Source organism: Natrix helvetica (genome assembly GCF_964273705.1).
Source record: "Natrix helvetica genome assembly, chromosome: 13".
Classification (NCBI taxonomy): domain Eukaryota; kingdom Metazoa; phylum Chordata; class Lepidosauria; order Squamata; family Natricidae; genus Natrix; species Natrix helvetica.
In genome coordinates this window covers 10247448-10264056 of record NC_138557.1, presented here as the reverse complement: position 1 = coordinate 10264056, position 16609 = coordinate 10247448, and the positions used below count along the sequence as shown (strand labels likewise).

General features: G+C 48.4%; 1 protein-coding gene across 1 annotated transcript; it reads left to right on the top strand.

The window, feature by feature from the left end:
• The first annotated feature begins 8 nt into the window (after positions 1–8).
• On the top strand, positions 9–16273 carry STUB1 (STIP1 homology and U-box containing protein 1). The gene is made up of 7 exons (XM_081966112.1): positions 9–242; positions 5665–5863; positions 10178–10343; positions 10427–10517; positions 11945–12001; positions 12571–12687; positions 15395–16273. Exons 1-7 carry the CDS (start codon positions 24–26, stop codon positions 15518–15520), a joined length of 975 nt encoding a protein of 324 aa, XP_081822238.1. The 5' UTR covers positions 9–23; the 3' UTR covers positions 15521–16273.
• The last annotated feature ends 336 nt before the right edge of the window (positions 16274–16609 follow it).

Genomic DNA, 16609 nt, shown 5'->3' with positions numbered 1-16609 from the left:
GCCTCGGCGGCGGTGCGGGAGGCATGAAGGGGAAGGAGGAGAAGGAGAAGGAGAAGAAGGAGGGCGGCGGAGGCGGAGGAGGAGGCGCAGGGCTGCCCGGCAGAGGGGAGGCGGGCGGCGGAGGCGGCGGAGGCGGCAGCCCGGAGAAGACCCGCAGCGCCCAGGAGTACAAGGAGCAGGGCAACCGGCTCTTCGTCGGCCGCAAGTACCCCGAGGCCGCCGCCTGCTACGGACGGGCCATCGTGAGTCGGCGGAGGAGGAGGGGCGGGGGGGCGGTTGGGGAAGGGGCGAGGGGGTCTCTGGGCGTGGGCAGAGCGCGGCGGAGCATGGGGATGAAACTCCGCGTGGGGAAGGAAGGAGAGAGTGCCTCTGAGCATGGGAAGAGTGCCGCAGGTAGATCGGCCCCGGGTGGGGTTATTGCAAGGGAAGCGGCAGACAGGCCGGGTTTTGTTAGGGTAGGAAAGGAGCGGGGGGGGGGGCAGTTGCAGAGGGGAAGGGGGCCTCTGAGCATAGGCAGAGGGCGCTGGAGAGGGAGAGTTTGGCCTGTGATACTGGGAGGGAAGCAAAGGCATCCTACTCACCCACCCAGCCAGAAAAAAAGACTCCTTCTGTGCGGGTGCCAGGCTTTGTGTGTTTGTTTGTAGGGAGGAGAGAGTGCCTCTGAGCATGGGAAGAGTGCTGTACGTCGGTGGGCCCTGATTGGGGTTGCGGGAGGGAGGAGGAGGAAGAAGAAGCTGCAGACAGGACGGGTTTGGTTAGGGTAGGAAGGAAGGATGGGGGGGTTGGGTTGAGTAGGGGAAGAGGGCCTCTGAGCATAGGCAGAGGGCGCCGGAGAGGGAGAGTTTGGCCTGTGATACCTGGAGGGAAGCAAAGGGCACCCAACCCACCCACCCACCCAGCCAGAAAAAAAGACGCCTTCTGTGCGGGTGCCAGGCTTGTGTGTTTGTGTGTAGGGAGGAGAGAGTGCCTCTGAGCACGGGCAGAGTGGGGTAGCTAGGTCGGCCACGGGTGGGGTTGCGGGAGGCAGGAGGAGAAAGAAGAAGAAGCTGCAGACAGTGGGGAAGAGCGAGGGGGTCTCGGCTTGGCGGAGGGGTGTGTGCGGAAGCTCCGGAAGGGGCACCCCTCGGGAAGGAAGGAGTACTTCTGAGCATGGGCAGAGTGGGGTAGATAGCTTGCTCACCCCGGGCGGTGTTGCAGGGAAGGAAGAGGAAGAAACCGCAGACAGGCCGTGTTTTTCTAGGGATGAAGGGGGTCAGTTACAGAGGGGAAGGGGGCCTCTGAGCATGGGCAGAGGGCGCTGTTGATGGAGAGTTTGGGCTGTGATTTGGGAAGCAAAGAGTAAAGGGCATCCCCCCACCCCACCTAGAAAAAGACAGGCTTCCGAGCAGGGCCAAAGGGCATCGGGTGCCAAGCTTTGTGTGTTTGTGGGTTTGTGTGTGGGTTTGTGTGTGGGAAGGAGAAGAGGACAGAATGCCACTCCTCCTCCTCCTTTTGGAGGTCTGCAACATGCCTGCATTGCCGCTTTCCGTACAGGGAGCCCTTAGAGCAGGGTTTCTCAACCTTGGCAACTTGAAGTCAACTGACTCGTAGTTATGACAGCTGCCCGTGTCACCTTCTGACAAGCCAAGTCAATGGGGAAGCCGGGTTCACTTACTAACTTAATCGACTGCAGCGGTTCGCTTAACGACTTTGGCAAGAGAGCTCATAAAGCGGGGCAAAACCCACTCAACAAATGCCTTGTTGGGAATGGAAATGTTGGCCTCGGTCGTGGTCGTAAGTCGAGGACTACCTGTGCGGGCAGAACGGCCACGCGTAATGAGGTTAGCTTTCCACTCCCAAGGCTAGGAAGAGTGGTCCTCTGAGCACGTGCAGAGTGCAGGCCAACTTTGGCCCCAAGGGGGAGAAATGAGGTGGCAACTGGGAGAGGATGCTGTGAATTAGTCACCTGACGGGCTCCTGGCAACTAAGGCACCTGAGCATGCACAGAGAGCTGGGCAGATGTGGATTGGGGAAGGCAAGGGAAGGCCTCACCTCGGGAAGACATATCTTGAACCTCCCTTTTTTGGGGGGACGAGGACAAATGGGCTGGGAGTGGTTGACGCTGATCAAGGTGAGTGAGGGGTTTGGGGTGGGCAGGGGGCTTGAGAAGGGGACTGCAGCGGTGTTTTTCAACCGTGGGAACTTTAAGAGGAGTGGACTTCAACTCCCAGAGTTCCCCAGACAGCTTTGCCGGTTGCTCTGCTGCCTGAGGAACTCTGGGAGTTGAAGTCCACCCCTCTTCAAGTTCCCACGGTTGAGAAAAACACTGTGTTAGAGTGACAGAAAGTGTGTGTGAATAGGCTCCAGACCTCTGGGAGCAGGAATAATTGGGGTCTGAGCTGAGCAAAGAGCCGGAAGGAAGGAACTAGCTCCGATCCACTGTTTATATCCTATTCCCCCTTTTTTCCCCCCCAAAAAATTGTGGACCCAGAGAGGTGTGCAACGCACAATTTTATGTCCGAACGTGGATGACATACAGAGCCAGGCTTGTGACAAAACTAATCCCTGATGCTCACCTAAAACAGTAAACAGTAACAGAGTTGGAAGGGACCTTGGAGGTCATCTAGTCCAACCCTCTGCTCACGCAGAAGCGACCTGTACTAGGGATTCGAACCGCCGAACTGCCCACCTTTCTGATCGACAAGCTCTGTGACTGAGCGACCTAGTAAGGAGACGTGGTGACTTCATATGTGTGAACGGATAGCCGGGGATTAAAGGTTTCCCCAAATGGGTTACCGTAGTCAGTGTAAGGTAATACAGGGAGTCCTTGATTTACGACCACAGTTTTTCACAGCTTAGCAAGGGGGGGGGGGTTGTTAAGTGAGCCGGGGCCTCATTTTGCAACCTTTTTTCTCACGGTCGTGAAGCCAATCCAGCTTCCCCGTTGGCTTTGCTTGTCACAGGCCGGCTGGGAAGCTTGCAAATGTAATGAAACAATGTCAATGCAATCAGCCAGCAAACAAACAAACAAAACAACGCAGGCCTAATAAATATTAAATGGTGATTATGGGACTCTGGGATGCTGCAACCATCATGAAAAACTCCTGCCACAAGGACCCAAATTTTGATCGTGTGACCGTTGGGATCTTGCGTCGGGTTGTAAGTGCGAGGATCGATCCTAAGGGTCTCTTTGTTCGGTAAGTTTTGAACAGTTGCTAAACAAATGGCAATTCAAGGATAATCTATACACAGAGTAGATTAAGTGTCTTGGGTGAATTCAACACATTGTTGGTGGCCACAAGATCAGGGGACTGTAGGCTAAAACATACGATGAATGGTTGCAGGAACTGGGCATGGCTAGTCTAGGGAAGGACCAGGGGAGACATGATAGCATCTTCCAATATTTGAGGGGCTGCCACAGAGAGGAGGGGGATCAAGCTATTCTCCAAAGCACCTGAAGGCCAGATGAGAAATAATGGATGGAAACTGATCCAGGAGAGATTCAACCTGGAAATAAGGAGGAATATTCTGACAGTGAGAACAATCAATCCATGGAACAGAAGTTGCCTTCAGAAGTTCTGGGAGCTTCATCAGTTAAGACTTTCAAGAAGAGATTAGGCTGCCATTTGTCAGAAATGGTGTAGGGTCTCCTGCTTGAGCGGCAGGGTTGGACTGGATGACCTTTAAGGTCTCTTCCAACCCTGTTAATCTGTTGTTGTTTTTTTAAATTCCTCAGCCAGCCATTCATTCCACTGGCTGAGGAATTCTGGGAGTTGAAGTTTGGAGACCTCTTGGTAGTTTAGCCTGTTATGCGAGAGCCTGCCGGCCTGTGACCTGTACAACAGCCCTGTGAGGTGGGTACATGGGAAGGGGGAAGTGACTCAGTCGAAGTCGAATTGAAAACGGGGATCCAAACACCCCTCCAGGCTCCTGGTTGAGGAGGCTTGCGTGGTATCAGCCCTGTGACAAATAAGAAAGATGAGGTATCCGGGCAGTGGATGGGATGTGAGTCATTTTCTATAGGGCAAATTATGCACCTTCCAAAAGTCATGCATGCAGGGTCCTCCAGGCAGAAAGTTGCGTAGGCAAAGTTGGCTACATCCTGCAAAGAGGAGGCACCCTGCCCGCCTCCCGGCACATCTGGGGTGGATGGAAAACTTTGCAGCTGGAGCATCTTCCAGGAAATTCATAGGACCGGGCGAAGTTTAGATCTGGAAGCGGCCCCAGAGCCTCCAGATTTAAGACCACGCTACCTTATTTCTCATTTTAATTCGACTCCAAGCTTCCCCAACACAAGGCGACGCCAGACTACTTCGCAACTTAAAGGAAAGGACATGCCAGGTGGTCCTCGCTTAGTGACCGTTTGAAGTTAACGGCGGCACTGGGGGAAAAAAGTGACTTACGGCCGTTCTTCCCGCTTACGACCGTCGCAGCATTCCCCGCCGTCAAAATTCAAAACCCTTGGCCACCGACTCGTATTTACGACGCGTTGCAGCGTCCCGGGGTCACGCAATCCGCTCTTGAGACTAGCAAAGTCCATGGGGAAGCCCGATTTGCTTAACAACCGGGTGACTTGCTTAACCACCGCAGTGATTCCCTCAACCACGGTGGCAAGGAAGGTGAGGCGGGACTCACTCATCAGCAGATGTCTCGCTTAAGAGGCCAAACAGAAATTTGGGCCTGCGCTGTCGTCGTAAGTCGAGGACCACTTGAGCGTGAAACGAAACGTCCGAGAGACAACGCCCGACCACATCGCAACCTCTTCAGGGGTTGTCAAACTCTCGTGGGGATGTGTGCCTTTTATTTCATCTGTTCCCCAAGGGCAACTATGCTCTACAACTTACCTAATGTGGTGTTACGTCTTGCTTTTAAACACTGGAGGGCTGCCCAGAGTCCTTTTGCAGTTAGGCAGGCGGGCTAGAAAGTTAAGACATGGAGAGACTTTAGCAACAGCGTGGAAAAAGCTGGCCTGTTAACAGTTAAGAGTTAATTGTGAAAGATGGTGTGTGTGTGTGTGTGTGTGTGTGTTCGATAAACTCTTTGGAGCACTCTGCCTACTGCTTAAGGAACATTTTCACATACGGAGAACTGTTGCAGGAACTGGGCCTGGCTAGTCTAGTGAAGAGAAGGACTAGGGGAGACATGATAGCAGTGTTCCAATATCTCAGGGTTTGCCACAAAGAAGAGGGAGTCAAACTATTCTCCAAGGCACCTGAGGGTAGAACAAGAAGCAATGGGTGGAAACTAATCAAGGAGAGAAGCAACTTAGAACTGAGGAGAAATTTCCTGAGAGTTAGAACAATTAATCAGTGGAACAGAAGTTGCCTCCAGAAGTTGTGAATGCCCCAACACTGGAAGTCTTTAAGAAGATGTTGGATAACCATTTGTCTGAAGTGATGTAGGGTTTCCTGCCTCAGCAGGGGGTTGGACTAGAAGACCTCCAAGGTCCCTTCCCAACTCTGTTGTTCTATTCTTTTTTTGTGTCTTTTATTTTCAACCAGGCATATTTTGGAAAAATCTCAGTTTTGATCGGAGTGAGCTCCTTTCCCCTGGCTGCAGCTGCGTGACTTTTAATTGCATTTAGCCGAAAGAATAATCCTGCTTCAATTCTTTGTTTCAGCGATTCTTTCTTTGTTGTTGTTGTCGAGATGCATAATAAGCATTAACGCTTCCTCCCCCTTGCAGAACCGCAATCCTCTGGTCGCCGTCTACTATACCAACCGCGCCTTATGTTACCTAAAAATGCAACAACATGACAAAGCTTTGGCCGACTGCAAGCATGCCCTGGAGTTGGATGGCCAATCAGTCAAGGCCCATTTCTTCCTGGGACAATGTCAGCTGGAGATGGAGAATTATGACGAGGCCATTGCTAACCTTCAAAGAGGTGAGCGGGGCAGAGCTCTGGGTATCCTGGGTCTCAACGTTGGCAGCTTTAAGAGGTGTGGACTTCAACTCCCAGAATGCCCCAGCCAGCCGTGGCTGGCTGGGGCATTCTGGGAGTTGAAGTCCACACCTCTTAAAGCCGCCAACGTTGAGAAATTGTCAACTGTATATTCATAAACTCAGCTGGAAATGTTATAATCCTGGCCTCTGAACTGTAATAGCAATAGCAAGGGCCCTTAGATTTATATATCACTTGAAAGTGCTTTACAGCCCTCTAAACGGTTTACAGAGTCAGCCTCTTGCCCCCCAACAATCTGGGTCCTCATTTTACCCACCTCGGAAGGAGGGAAGGCTGAGTCCACCTTGAGCCTGGTGAGATTCGAACTGCCAAATTGCAAACAGCCAGCAGGCTGTAGAAGGATCCTACAGTATTGCACTTTAAGCACTGTGCACCATGGAAGGAAAGAAGGAAGGAAGGAAGGAAGGTAGGAAGGAAGGTAGGAAGGAAGGAAGGAAGGAAGGAAGGAAGGAAGGAAGGAAGGAAGGAAAACTGCAATAGTAACAGCCCTTAGACTTCCATACCATTTACTGCCCTCTCTAAAGGGTTTATGGAGTCAGCCTATTGTCCCCCAACAATCTGGGTCCTCATTTTACCCACCTCGAAAGGATGGAAGGCTGAGTCAATCTTGAGCCGGTCATGATTGAACTGCTGGCAGTTGGCAGAAATATTGCATTCTAACCACTGCACTACCAGGAAGGAGAATGAGAAGGGGAATTAAGAGAGGAAGGAAGGACTTCATTTATGCATTCATTCATTATCTCTTATTATTAAAAGATGAAAGGAATTGAAAAAGTGTGGAATCAAAACACAGGACTCAAAGCACGTAATCAAGGCTCACTATATTTATTGTTAGCAGTGTGCACTGGAGGGGGTGTCCCGTCCCCCCCACCGTCCCCCAAGAAATAATGGTAGACACAACCCTAAAAGACAAAAGGATGCACTCATCTTTATACATTTCTGAAAGGACCAGAAAGTGGTGCCTGAATACATATTTGTAAGTCGTAATAGATTACTTCCTGGCCTTCTATTAGCCACAGAGAACAATGGCCTTAGCTAAAAGAAATATTTACATCTCTGGATTCAGAGGTTGGTGTGAGAATGTGCTGATAAAACTTGCCAGAGGTTGCTGTGAGCTACAAGGTCGCATTCCTGGTCTCTGAGTTTGTGAAACAATCCCATTCCTTTGGAAGCTGATTTTTCCCTCCAAAAGTAACATAAAGATGAAAGAAACGTTCCTTCGATGCAGCCGGAGATAGTAAAACAGCAATAACACCGTGATATAACAGCCAATTAAAACATTGCAGTCAATTAAAGAGAGTCCCGTCCCCTTTAATCACAGTATATGTTATATTTATGTTTTATATTCTTTCAACCCTTTAATTACGTTCAGTAAAATCAAGAGACGCAAGTCTACCAAAATTAAGATCCGAAACAGCTTTCCTAAATACGCCTTGGTAAAGCCACACTTGGAAAACGGCATCCAGTTTTGGTTGCCAGGATGTAAAAAAGATGTGGAGACTCTAGAAAGAGTGCAGAGAAGAGCAACAAAGATGATTAGGGGACTGGAGGTTAAAACATAGGAAGAACAGTTGCAGGAACTGGGTATGTCTAGTCTGATGAAAAGAAGGACTAGGGGAGACATGATAGCAGTCTTCCAATATCTCAGGGGCTGCCCCAAAGAAGAGGGAGTCAAGCTATTCTCCAAAGCACCTGAAGGCAGGACAAGAATCAATGGGTGGAAACTAATCAAGGGGAGAAGCAACCTAGAACTTAAGGAGAAATTTCCTGACAGTGAGAACAATTCATGAGTGGAACAGCTTGCCTCCAGAAGTTGTGAATGCTCCAACATGGGAAGTTTTTAAGAAGATGTTGGAGAACCATTTGTCTGAAGTGGTGTAGGATTTCCTACCTAAGCAGGGGGTTAGACTAGAAGACCTCCAAGGTCCCTTCCAACTCTGTTATTCTATTCAGTAATGATGAAAAAGTATCTTTTTTGGGGGTGAGGGTAGAAAAATCAGAAAAAGTGAGTTGAAACTGAAGTTAGAGAAGGCTGCCTGGGGTATTCTGGGATTTGAAGCCCACCCATGTTAAAATGGGTAAGGTTGGGGAACACTGCCCTACGGTCTCTGAGTCTAGTTTTGGATTCAGAATTTTTTTTTTTACTTATTTGGGTATGCCAATTACTCCTGCAGGATCCAGATTCTGGGAACTTACTTTGATTAGAGTGGTGTGTTAGGGCCAACATGGATAACAGATTCTGGCTAATTTGGAAATATGCTTTGAAACGAGTCAGCAACCCACGGACGAAAAGAATGGGTGAGGGATTAGCTCGTATTGTCCTCGTATTGTCCCTCCGGGACGGTCCGCATTTCTCTGTTTTGTGCAGCTGCTCAAAAGTGCCATTCTCATTAAAAATATTAAGTGGAAACTTGGCCAGGTGCGAAAATAGAATAACTTTATCGTCGCTTTGAATGTACACCGATCGGCATACATTAAAATGAAATTTCGTTGCATACAGCTCTCACCACCTCCAATATACACTATATAAACATGACAAAATAAATAAATACAAAAATATGCCTATACCCACACATATTGTCAGGGTTCCAAGTAAGACCCCCCAATGAAAGAAGACTCCGAGGCTTGAAGTTCTTCAAAGTTCCATTTTATTAGAGATGTCCTATTGGCACATCTGGGAAAACCCAAATCTGAAAGCTTCCAGGTTTTTCCCACCCAAAAGAAAGTCCAAGCTCCTGCCCAGCACCCACATGTCCGTCATATGGCCCAATCATGCACCGTCCCAAGTGGAGATGCCTCCCAGTCACACCAGCGCAGCTTTACGGCAAGATGTCCTTTACTTGGAGAAAAGAATGTTGTTATGACTATATATATTTCCCATACTCCATATAACCTCCCCTCCCATTTTCCCACAGCATTAAATGGGGTAGGCCTTAAGGCCCAATGCAAAAGATGGCTTCCAGGCCTGACACATATATGACATGGAGAAAGAACATAGTGTAGTTGACATACAGAGATACAGAGAGAGAGAGACACAGAGAGAGAGACACACAGAGAGAGAGAGAGACAGAGAGAGAGAGAGAGGGAGAGAGAGAGGGAGAGAGAGATACAGAGAGAGAGAGACACAGAGAGAGAGAGAGAGAGAGAGAGAGAGGGAGAGAGAGATACAGAGAGAGAGACACACACAGAGAGAGAGATACAGAGAGAGAGACACACACACAGAGAGAGACAGAGAGAGACACAGAGAGAGAGAGACAGAGAGAGAGAGAGACAGAGACAGAGAGAGAGAGACACACACAGAGAGAGACACAGAAGAGAGAGAGAGATACAGAGAGAGAGACACACAGAGAGAGAGATACAGAGAGACACACAGAGAGAGAGAAAGAGAGAGAGAGAGAGAGAGAGACACAGAGAGAGAGAGATACAGAGAGAGAGACACACACACACAGAGACAGAGAGAGAGATACAGAGAGAGAGAGAAAGAGGGAAAGAGTGATTTGGACAATACTTAGAAACATTTTCTTCTAAATTGTAATTTAGAACAAATGTTAAACTTTTCATCCACATATTCTTCCATTATATCCAAAGTTCTTTGCCCACTAAATCATACAACGCTTTGCATATTCACTTTCCAAATTCAAATTTCAGTCATGTTTGATGGACTCTACATTCTCAACTTTGCTTTTCATTTAAAAAAACAAAAATCCAAGCTCTCCTGAATTCCCCTCTCTCGAACCCGGATTCTTGGTTGCTTGCTTCGGAAAACCCTTTTCCGAAGACGGTTCAGAGAACCTCGGAGAAGAGTAGGCGGAGAGAAAGAGACACAGAGGTTGGACTAGAAGACCTCTGGGGCCCCTTCCCAGCTCTATAATTCTATAGATTCTGCGAGAAGGGTGAAATTTGGAGCTTTGGATTTTGTACACCTGTCTAGCTCACATGGCTGCTGCTTATGGGGTTACATCTTTCCGACTCTGCTGCCCCAAGATGGGTTGGGTAGTCATAAGCTGGCTGGGCCACATGGCAGCTGTAGTTCCCCACTTGGACATGACAGACTGGGGAGAAGAAACTAAACTGAAAAGGAGCGACATTTGTCAAGCTGGAGTTGCAAACTTGAGCCGAACGTGAGAAGAGCAGGCTGAGTGGGCAGTGATGATTAGATTTAGATTTCGGAGAACTTGTTTTTCCCGCTCCGGTTCTTGACGTTGCATGCAGTTCATTCTTTTTTGCATTTTTCAGCCCACAATTTAGCCAAAGAGCAGCGGCTGAACTTTGGGGACGACATTCCGAGCGCCCTGCGCATCGCCAAGAAAAAACGTTGGAATAACATTGAGGAGAAGCGGATCAACCAGGAGAACGAGTTGCATGCTTATCTCACCAAGCTCATCATGGCGGAGAAGGAGAGGTAGGTGGGGGGGACACTGAAACTGTCACAAACACATCTGCTCCCATCACACCCTCCCCACACTGTGCTTCTCTCTCTTCCAGGGAACTTGACGAATGCCAACGGGCACAGGAGCAGGAGAACATGGATGAAAACCGAAGCCGGGCACAGTTGGCCAACATCAAAGCCAAACACGTGAGGATCCCTCCGTTGGCCTTTGTCCTTCCCCTCCGTGGCATTGAATGAGGGTCAGAAGCAAACCAAGCTGTGGGGCCTCTTCTCTGGTCCCCCGGTGGGGTGGACAGACCCTGTTCCCTGTCCTTGAGTGGGCGTCATTTGTGTTGCATTGGCCCAAGGGGGACAGGTGTCAACGTTTGCAAGTTGGCTGCGTCTTCTTCCAACAGAGCTAGATGCAATTCGCCAAAGCAGATGCCTTTAAAAAAAACAAAACATGTCCATTCAAAATGTGTCTTGTTTTCCCACCACCACAAACCAGCATTGCTTTCCTACTAGTTGGCTTAAGATGGTCTATAGCAGTGATGGCGAATCTTTTTCGCCTCGGTGACACCCCCATAATTTAATGCTCTCCCCACATCGTGCCCCCATTCCAAAGCCATGCACATTCTTCCTGACCTCGCTCTCCAAAGATATCTGATCTTTTAAAACCCATTCAACCGTGCTTGTTATATAGCCAAAAGATTCTGCTTTTCAAGGTGGGAATCCATTTGGGTCCCAAAGGTGCCTTTTCAGGAGGCAAGTGGACTTTCTTGTTGTTGTTGTTGTTTCTTTTGAAGATGTTTTGCTTCTCTTCCAAAAGGCTGCTTCTTCAGGATATATGTCAGAGCTGAAGAAGCTTCTTGGAGGAGAAGCGAAACGTCTTCAGAAAAAAAAATAACCCAAGAAAGTCCAGTTGCCTCCTGAAAAAAGGCCCCTTTGGGACAAGCGTGACCTGGAAAACAGAGAATTTACAGACTTTTGAGCTACGCAGTTTCGAATAAACACACTTGGAATGCGTGGGAATTGGAATGGATTTCCAGAGGGGGAAAAATTGCAGACTACAGGAACCATTTGCACCACTCAGGTGTCCCTGAGGACACAGACAAACCTCCAAGTGGCCTCAATGACTCTCTCAAAGGATGCAAATGACCAGCTGTCTGCAAGGAATATAAATCCTCACATTCCCCATTGTCCAGTCAGAGCTGAAGAAGCTTCTTGGATGAGAAGTGAAACATATTTAAAGAAAAAAACAGAACGTCCAGTTGCCTCTTGAGAAAAGCACCTTTGGGATAACCATGACCTGGAGGACTCTCTACAGGCACACATTTGGGTGCTTGCAAGCAGGGGTTGGGGTCACTCCCTACAATGGATATTTGGCCCCCAGCCCAGAGGGTAACATGGGTTAGTCTAGAGCAGTGTTTCTCAAGCTTGGCAAATTGAAGATGTCCGGACTTCAACTCCCAGAATTCTGGGAGTTAAAAGTCCAGACATCTTCAAGTTGCCAAGCTTGAGATCTAGAGTCTTCCAGGAATCAGTTCACTCCTCTTCGAAAGCCACCCAAGACTACTCTCTCTTTTTTTAAAAAAATGTTCATGACAACAAAAAGGATCCAATTTCTCTTTCAGGAAAAATATCTAGCAGACATGGACGAGCTCTTCTCCCAGGTGGATGAGAAGAGGAAGGTGAGTTTTATTTACGTCTTGAATTTATTTGAATTTACTTTGCCACCCATCTTGGATGGATGGATGGATCGATCGATATGTATCTAAATGGCTGTGTGTGTGTATGTTCCAGCAATAACTCTGGAAAGCCCTCGAGAAATTTCAACCAAACTTGGTACACAGGTGACTTACTCTGTGGAAACAAATACTGTAAGACACCCCTAAAACCCCTCGGGGTGTGTGTTCTGTTAAGATACAGCCTGTTGTGCCTTCGAATGTACAGTTGGCTTCTACTGTACAGTGCAGTGGAGTTGCCATGGTAACAGCTTCACAGTACTCCACAAGGGGGCTCCCTCTGGTATGGGGGAAAATCCAACATTAGAAATTATATTTGGTCTGGGATTATTTTTGAGGACAATTATATGGATTAGGATAAATAAATGCCGGGCAACAACGGGTTATCAGCTAGTATCCAGTATTATTATATATTATCTTGAGCCATCCTTAGAAAATGAAAAGGATGAACCTGCAATTTAGAAGCTTGATTCTGAGTTAGAAATACTGAGTAATATTCTCTCCTTCTGGGCCAGAAACGGGACATCCCTGATTACCTGTGTGGGAAGATCAGTTTCGAACTGATGCGGGAGCCTTGCATTACGCCGAGTGGCATCACCTACGACCGGAAGGACATCGAAGAGCACCTGCAGGTAAAGGAGGCGGGTTGGCTGCCCTAGAAGGGGAACAGGAATCCCAAGTCATGGAATCATGTCAGGATGAGCCACAAGGTCGTGAGAATCCCAAATCTGGAGCTGGCCACGGGGCCAAATCCTGATTCAGAATAAATACGGATCTCTGACCACAGGATCTTGTTTCTGTGGCCTCCTTAGCTTTATTTAAGGGTGAAGAAGCCAGATAGGCAGCTGATAAATTTTTATTAAAAAAATAATAAATCAATAAAATAAAATCTCTCTATATAAAAGCCAAATACCACTCACTCATCACAAAATCTCCAGAACTATAAAAGCCTACAAAGTTGAAATTGGGCACGTATGTTCCTCTTGGCTTCTAGGCGCTCGCTTAGAAAGGAAATGACCATCAGATCATCAGTATTTTTTACACAGTATTATATTAACATGTGTCGATGCTAAGGAGTTAGACTCATCCAGCCTGTTGGCTGGGAGTTTAGACATTCTACTCCCCCTTCCCACCTGAAAGGAACTCTGTTCCAACTGCCACTTGCCTTATATAGGCGTGGCCAGCGTGTGTAACTCATCCAGCCTGTTGGCTGGGAGTTTAGACATTCTACTCCCCCTTCCCACCTGAAAGGAACTCTGTTCCAACTGCCACTTGCCTTATATGGGCGTGGCCAGCGCATAGCTGGCCCAATCACATGGTTTCATTGTGTAGCACGGGTATCCAGCTAGTAACAAATAAAATAAGTAATTTTTTAAAAAAAAACAATAAAACAAAATAAAATAAAACCATAAATAAAATAATGAGGTCCTTAAGGATAAACAGCTTTTTTTGATGGTCGAGGGAAGAGGCTGGAGGCTGCAGGGGGTGGACTGAGAGTGATGCAAATGATTTGAGGCTTTCTGTGCCCCAAATATTTTTTCCATTTCTCAATGGAAAATTGAAATTCCACCCATTGATGGATCTTACCTGGGCTTAGAACAGGGATTCTCAATCGTAGCCATTTTAAGATGTGTGGACTTCCAACTCTCGGAATTCCCCAACCAGCATGATGTGTTGTCTTTAATCGTCTTTAAACTTCCAATGGAATATTGGCTGGGTCTCCGCCTGGCCTGGCTGTGGTTATTTTTTCCCTCCCATGTTTTATTTATGTTATTTATATAACATTCAATTTCCATCGCACAACGTGTGATCTGGGTACAGTTATTTTTAAACAATCATAATCCACTGTTGTAGTATTCATCACAATAATGTTGGCAATCTAATAATGTAAAAACAATAATAGTATCTTCCTTAACAACTCTCCAGATTAATATTTCCTCTTTTTATATCTCCTCCTTTCTGACTCCTGTTTCCGTTGTCTAGCCCCGTGATGGCTAACCTTTTTCTAAAGGTGTACCAAACGTGTGTGTACACCAGGGGTGGGTTCCTGCCAGTTCTTAACCTCTCCTATAGAAGAGGTTCCACAAATCTACAGTGCCATTTAGAACCGGTTCCAGCTCCCTCCCCCCGCCCGTCCGCACATCATCAAGATGAAGAGTGAAAGGAGGAATTCTGGGAGTTGAAGTCCACAAGTCTTAAAGCTATCAAGTTTGAACACCCCTGGGATTTTTTTTCCCTAAAGGGTTAGGGGTGCAAGTGTCTTGTAACTTGACAGCTTTAAGACTTGCACACTTCAATGCCAGAGTTCCTGAGCCAACATGACTGGAGGAGGAATTCTGGGAGTTGAAGTCCACAAGTCTTAAAGCTGTCAAGTTTGAACACCCCTGGGTTTTTTTTTTCCTAAAGGGTTAGGATTGCAAGGGTCTTGTCACTTGACAGCTTTAAGACTTGCGTCCTTCAAATGCCAGGGTTTCTGAGCCAACATTTTGGTTGCTAAGCAAGAGCGTTGTTAAGTGAGTTTCACCACATTTTACAAGTTGGCCATGCCCACCCAGGCACATGACTGTCAAGCCACTCCCACCCGGTCACATGGCCGGCAAGCCACTCCCACAAAGCAGGCCACACCTGCAGAAGACGTTCTAAAAAAATTTGAAACCCACCACTGGTGCGTGCCCACACACCTGCGCATGCACGAGCAATCCCTGCACAGCGGTGGGGGTGGAATTTTCACCCTTCCCAGGCTCCGGAAACTTTCCTTCCCCCTTTCCTAGGCTTCAGGAAAGCTTCAGGACCTTGGATAGGGCGAAAAGCAGGCCCAACGGGCCAACCAGAATTTCGGAAACAAATTCCCGATTGACCCATTGTGTCTGTTTTTCACCCTCTCTAGGTTCCAGGGGCTTTCCTGAAGCCTGGGAGGGTGAAAAGGGCCTCCCCCAGCCCTCCGGAAGGCCGAAAATCAGCTGGCCAGCCCCCGCATGGGCGCCGGAGGGCTGCCATGCTGCAAATATGGCGCTGTGTGCCACCTGTGACACGCGTGCCATAGGTTTGCCATCACGGGTCTAGCCGTTGATAAGATACATCCCATATAAAAAAATATTCATTCTTCTTTATCCTTAATAGCGAGTGTTAATCTATCCATTTCTGCGCATTCTGATGTTTTCTTAATTACATTCTCGCCGGACGGAATCTCATCGTTTTCCCATTGCTGCGCAAGTACAATTCTGGTTGCTATTATGCTGAGGTTATTGAGGTTACCTCTGGCCTGAAAATGACCTTTTCCTCTGGCTCCTGCATCCCTTCCTTCCCCTCACGATCGCCTTTTTTCTCCCCCCGCCCCAGCGGGTTGGTCACTTCGACCCCGTGACTCGAAGCCCGCTGACCCAGGACCAGCTGATCCCCAACTTGGCCATGAAAGAGGTGATCGACGCCTTCATATCCGAAAACGGCTGGGTGGAAGATTACTGACCTCCGAAGGACGGGGAATGCTCCTGGGGACACCTCCAAGATGCGACAGCAACCAAGAAGGACCCCCTCCTCTCCAGACCACGCCAGACTGCCCGCTGGGCCACCCCCATGCCTTAGCATCTTCCCCCTTTCCCATTCTCCACCCTCCTGGCTCAGCCGAGTTGAGGTCAGCCTCCCTTCGGCAGGCAGGAGGGCGGGGTAGCTCCGTGGCTCCTGTGGTCTTCATCCAGGCAACAAGGAGACCTCAGCTTTTGATCTGGACAAAAGTGGAGTAGCTTCATGGTTCTCTTCTGAGCAGGATCTCTTCCCGGGCAACAAGGAGACCTCGGCCTTTGATCCAAGCAGGATGGAAAATGTTCCCAGCACAGAAGCTCAAGGAAGCTCAGTTCCTTTTCCCGGGCTTGGTAAGGGCCACTTTATCTCAAGCCCGTTTGACTTTGATAGCACACCGTAATACCCCTTCCCGCTTCCACCCAGATCCCTTCGCCCCTTGCTCGGCACGCCTTCCTTCCACGCCGCCGTCAGCTGGCCCGCTCCGTAGAGCAAAGACTGGATCCAGCCCACCCAGCCATCTTCCAGGAGACTCCCTACCCTCTCCCAGCCGTCGCTTCTTCTTCTCCTGGTCTCTTAATCTGTACAAAGTTTTCCTTCTCCACCTCCGTTCTGCTGTCTGTTCAGAAGAGCTGAAGTTCTGCGTTTGCTTCTCTGTAAATAAACGGCCACCGATTTGGGGGCAAATCAAGGAGGGGCGAAGAGAGAGGGTGATTATTTCTCGTTTTTTCCGAAAGTGGACTGGAATTGGGAGTTTCTTGGGTGAAAACGGTCTGCCCACGTTTGTGGATAATGGTACGGACGAACGGGGAGAAAGAGAGGGAGAGAGGGGGCCCCGTTCTGAGTTGTTTGTTTTACCTATTATAGTTACTCAAAGGTTTTATGTTTTCGGGTTGGTTTTGAATTAAACTCCCCCTTCTCCACTTTTGCAGCTTTATTTGGACCCACCGATGGGGAGTTTTCCCTCTCAGGGAAGACAAATAGGAAAATCAGCTTACCCATATTTTTGGGAGTATAAGACGCACCTTTTTCCCCCCT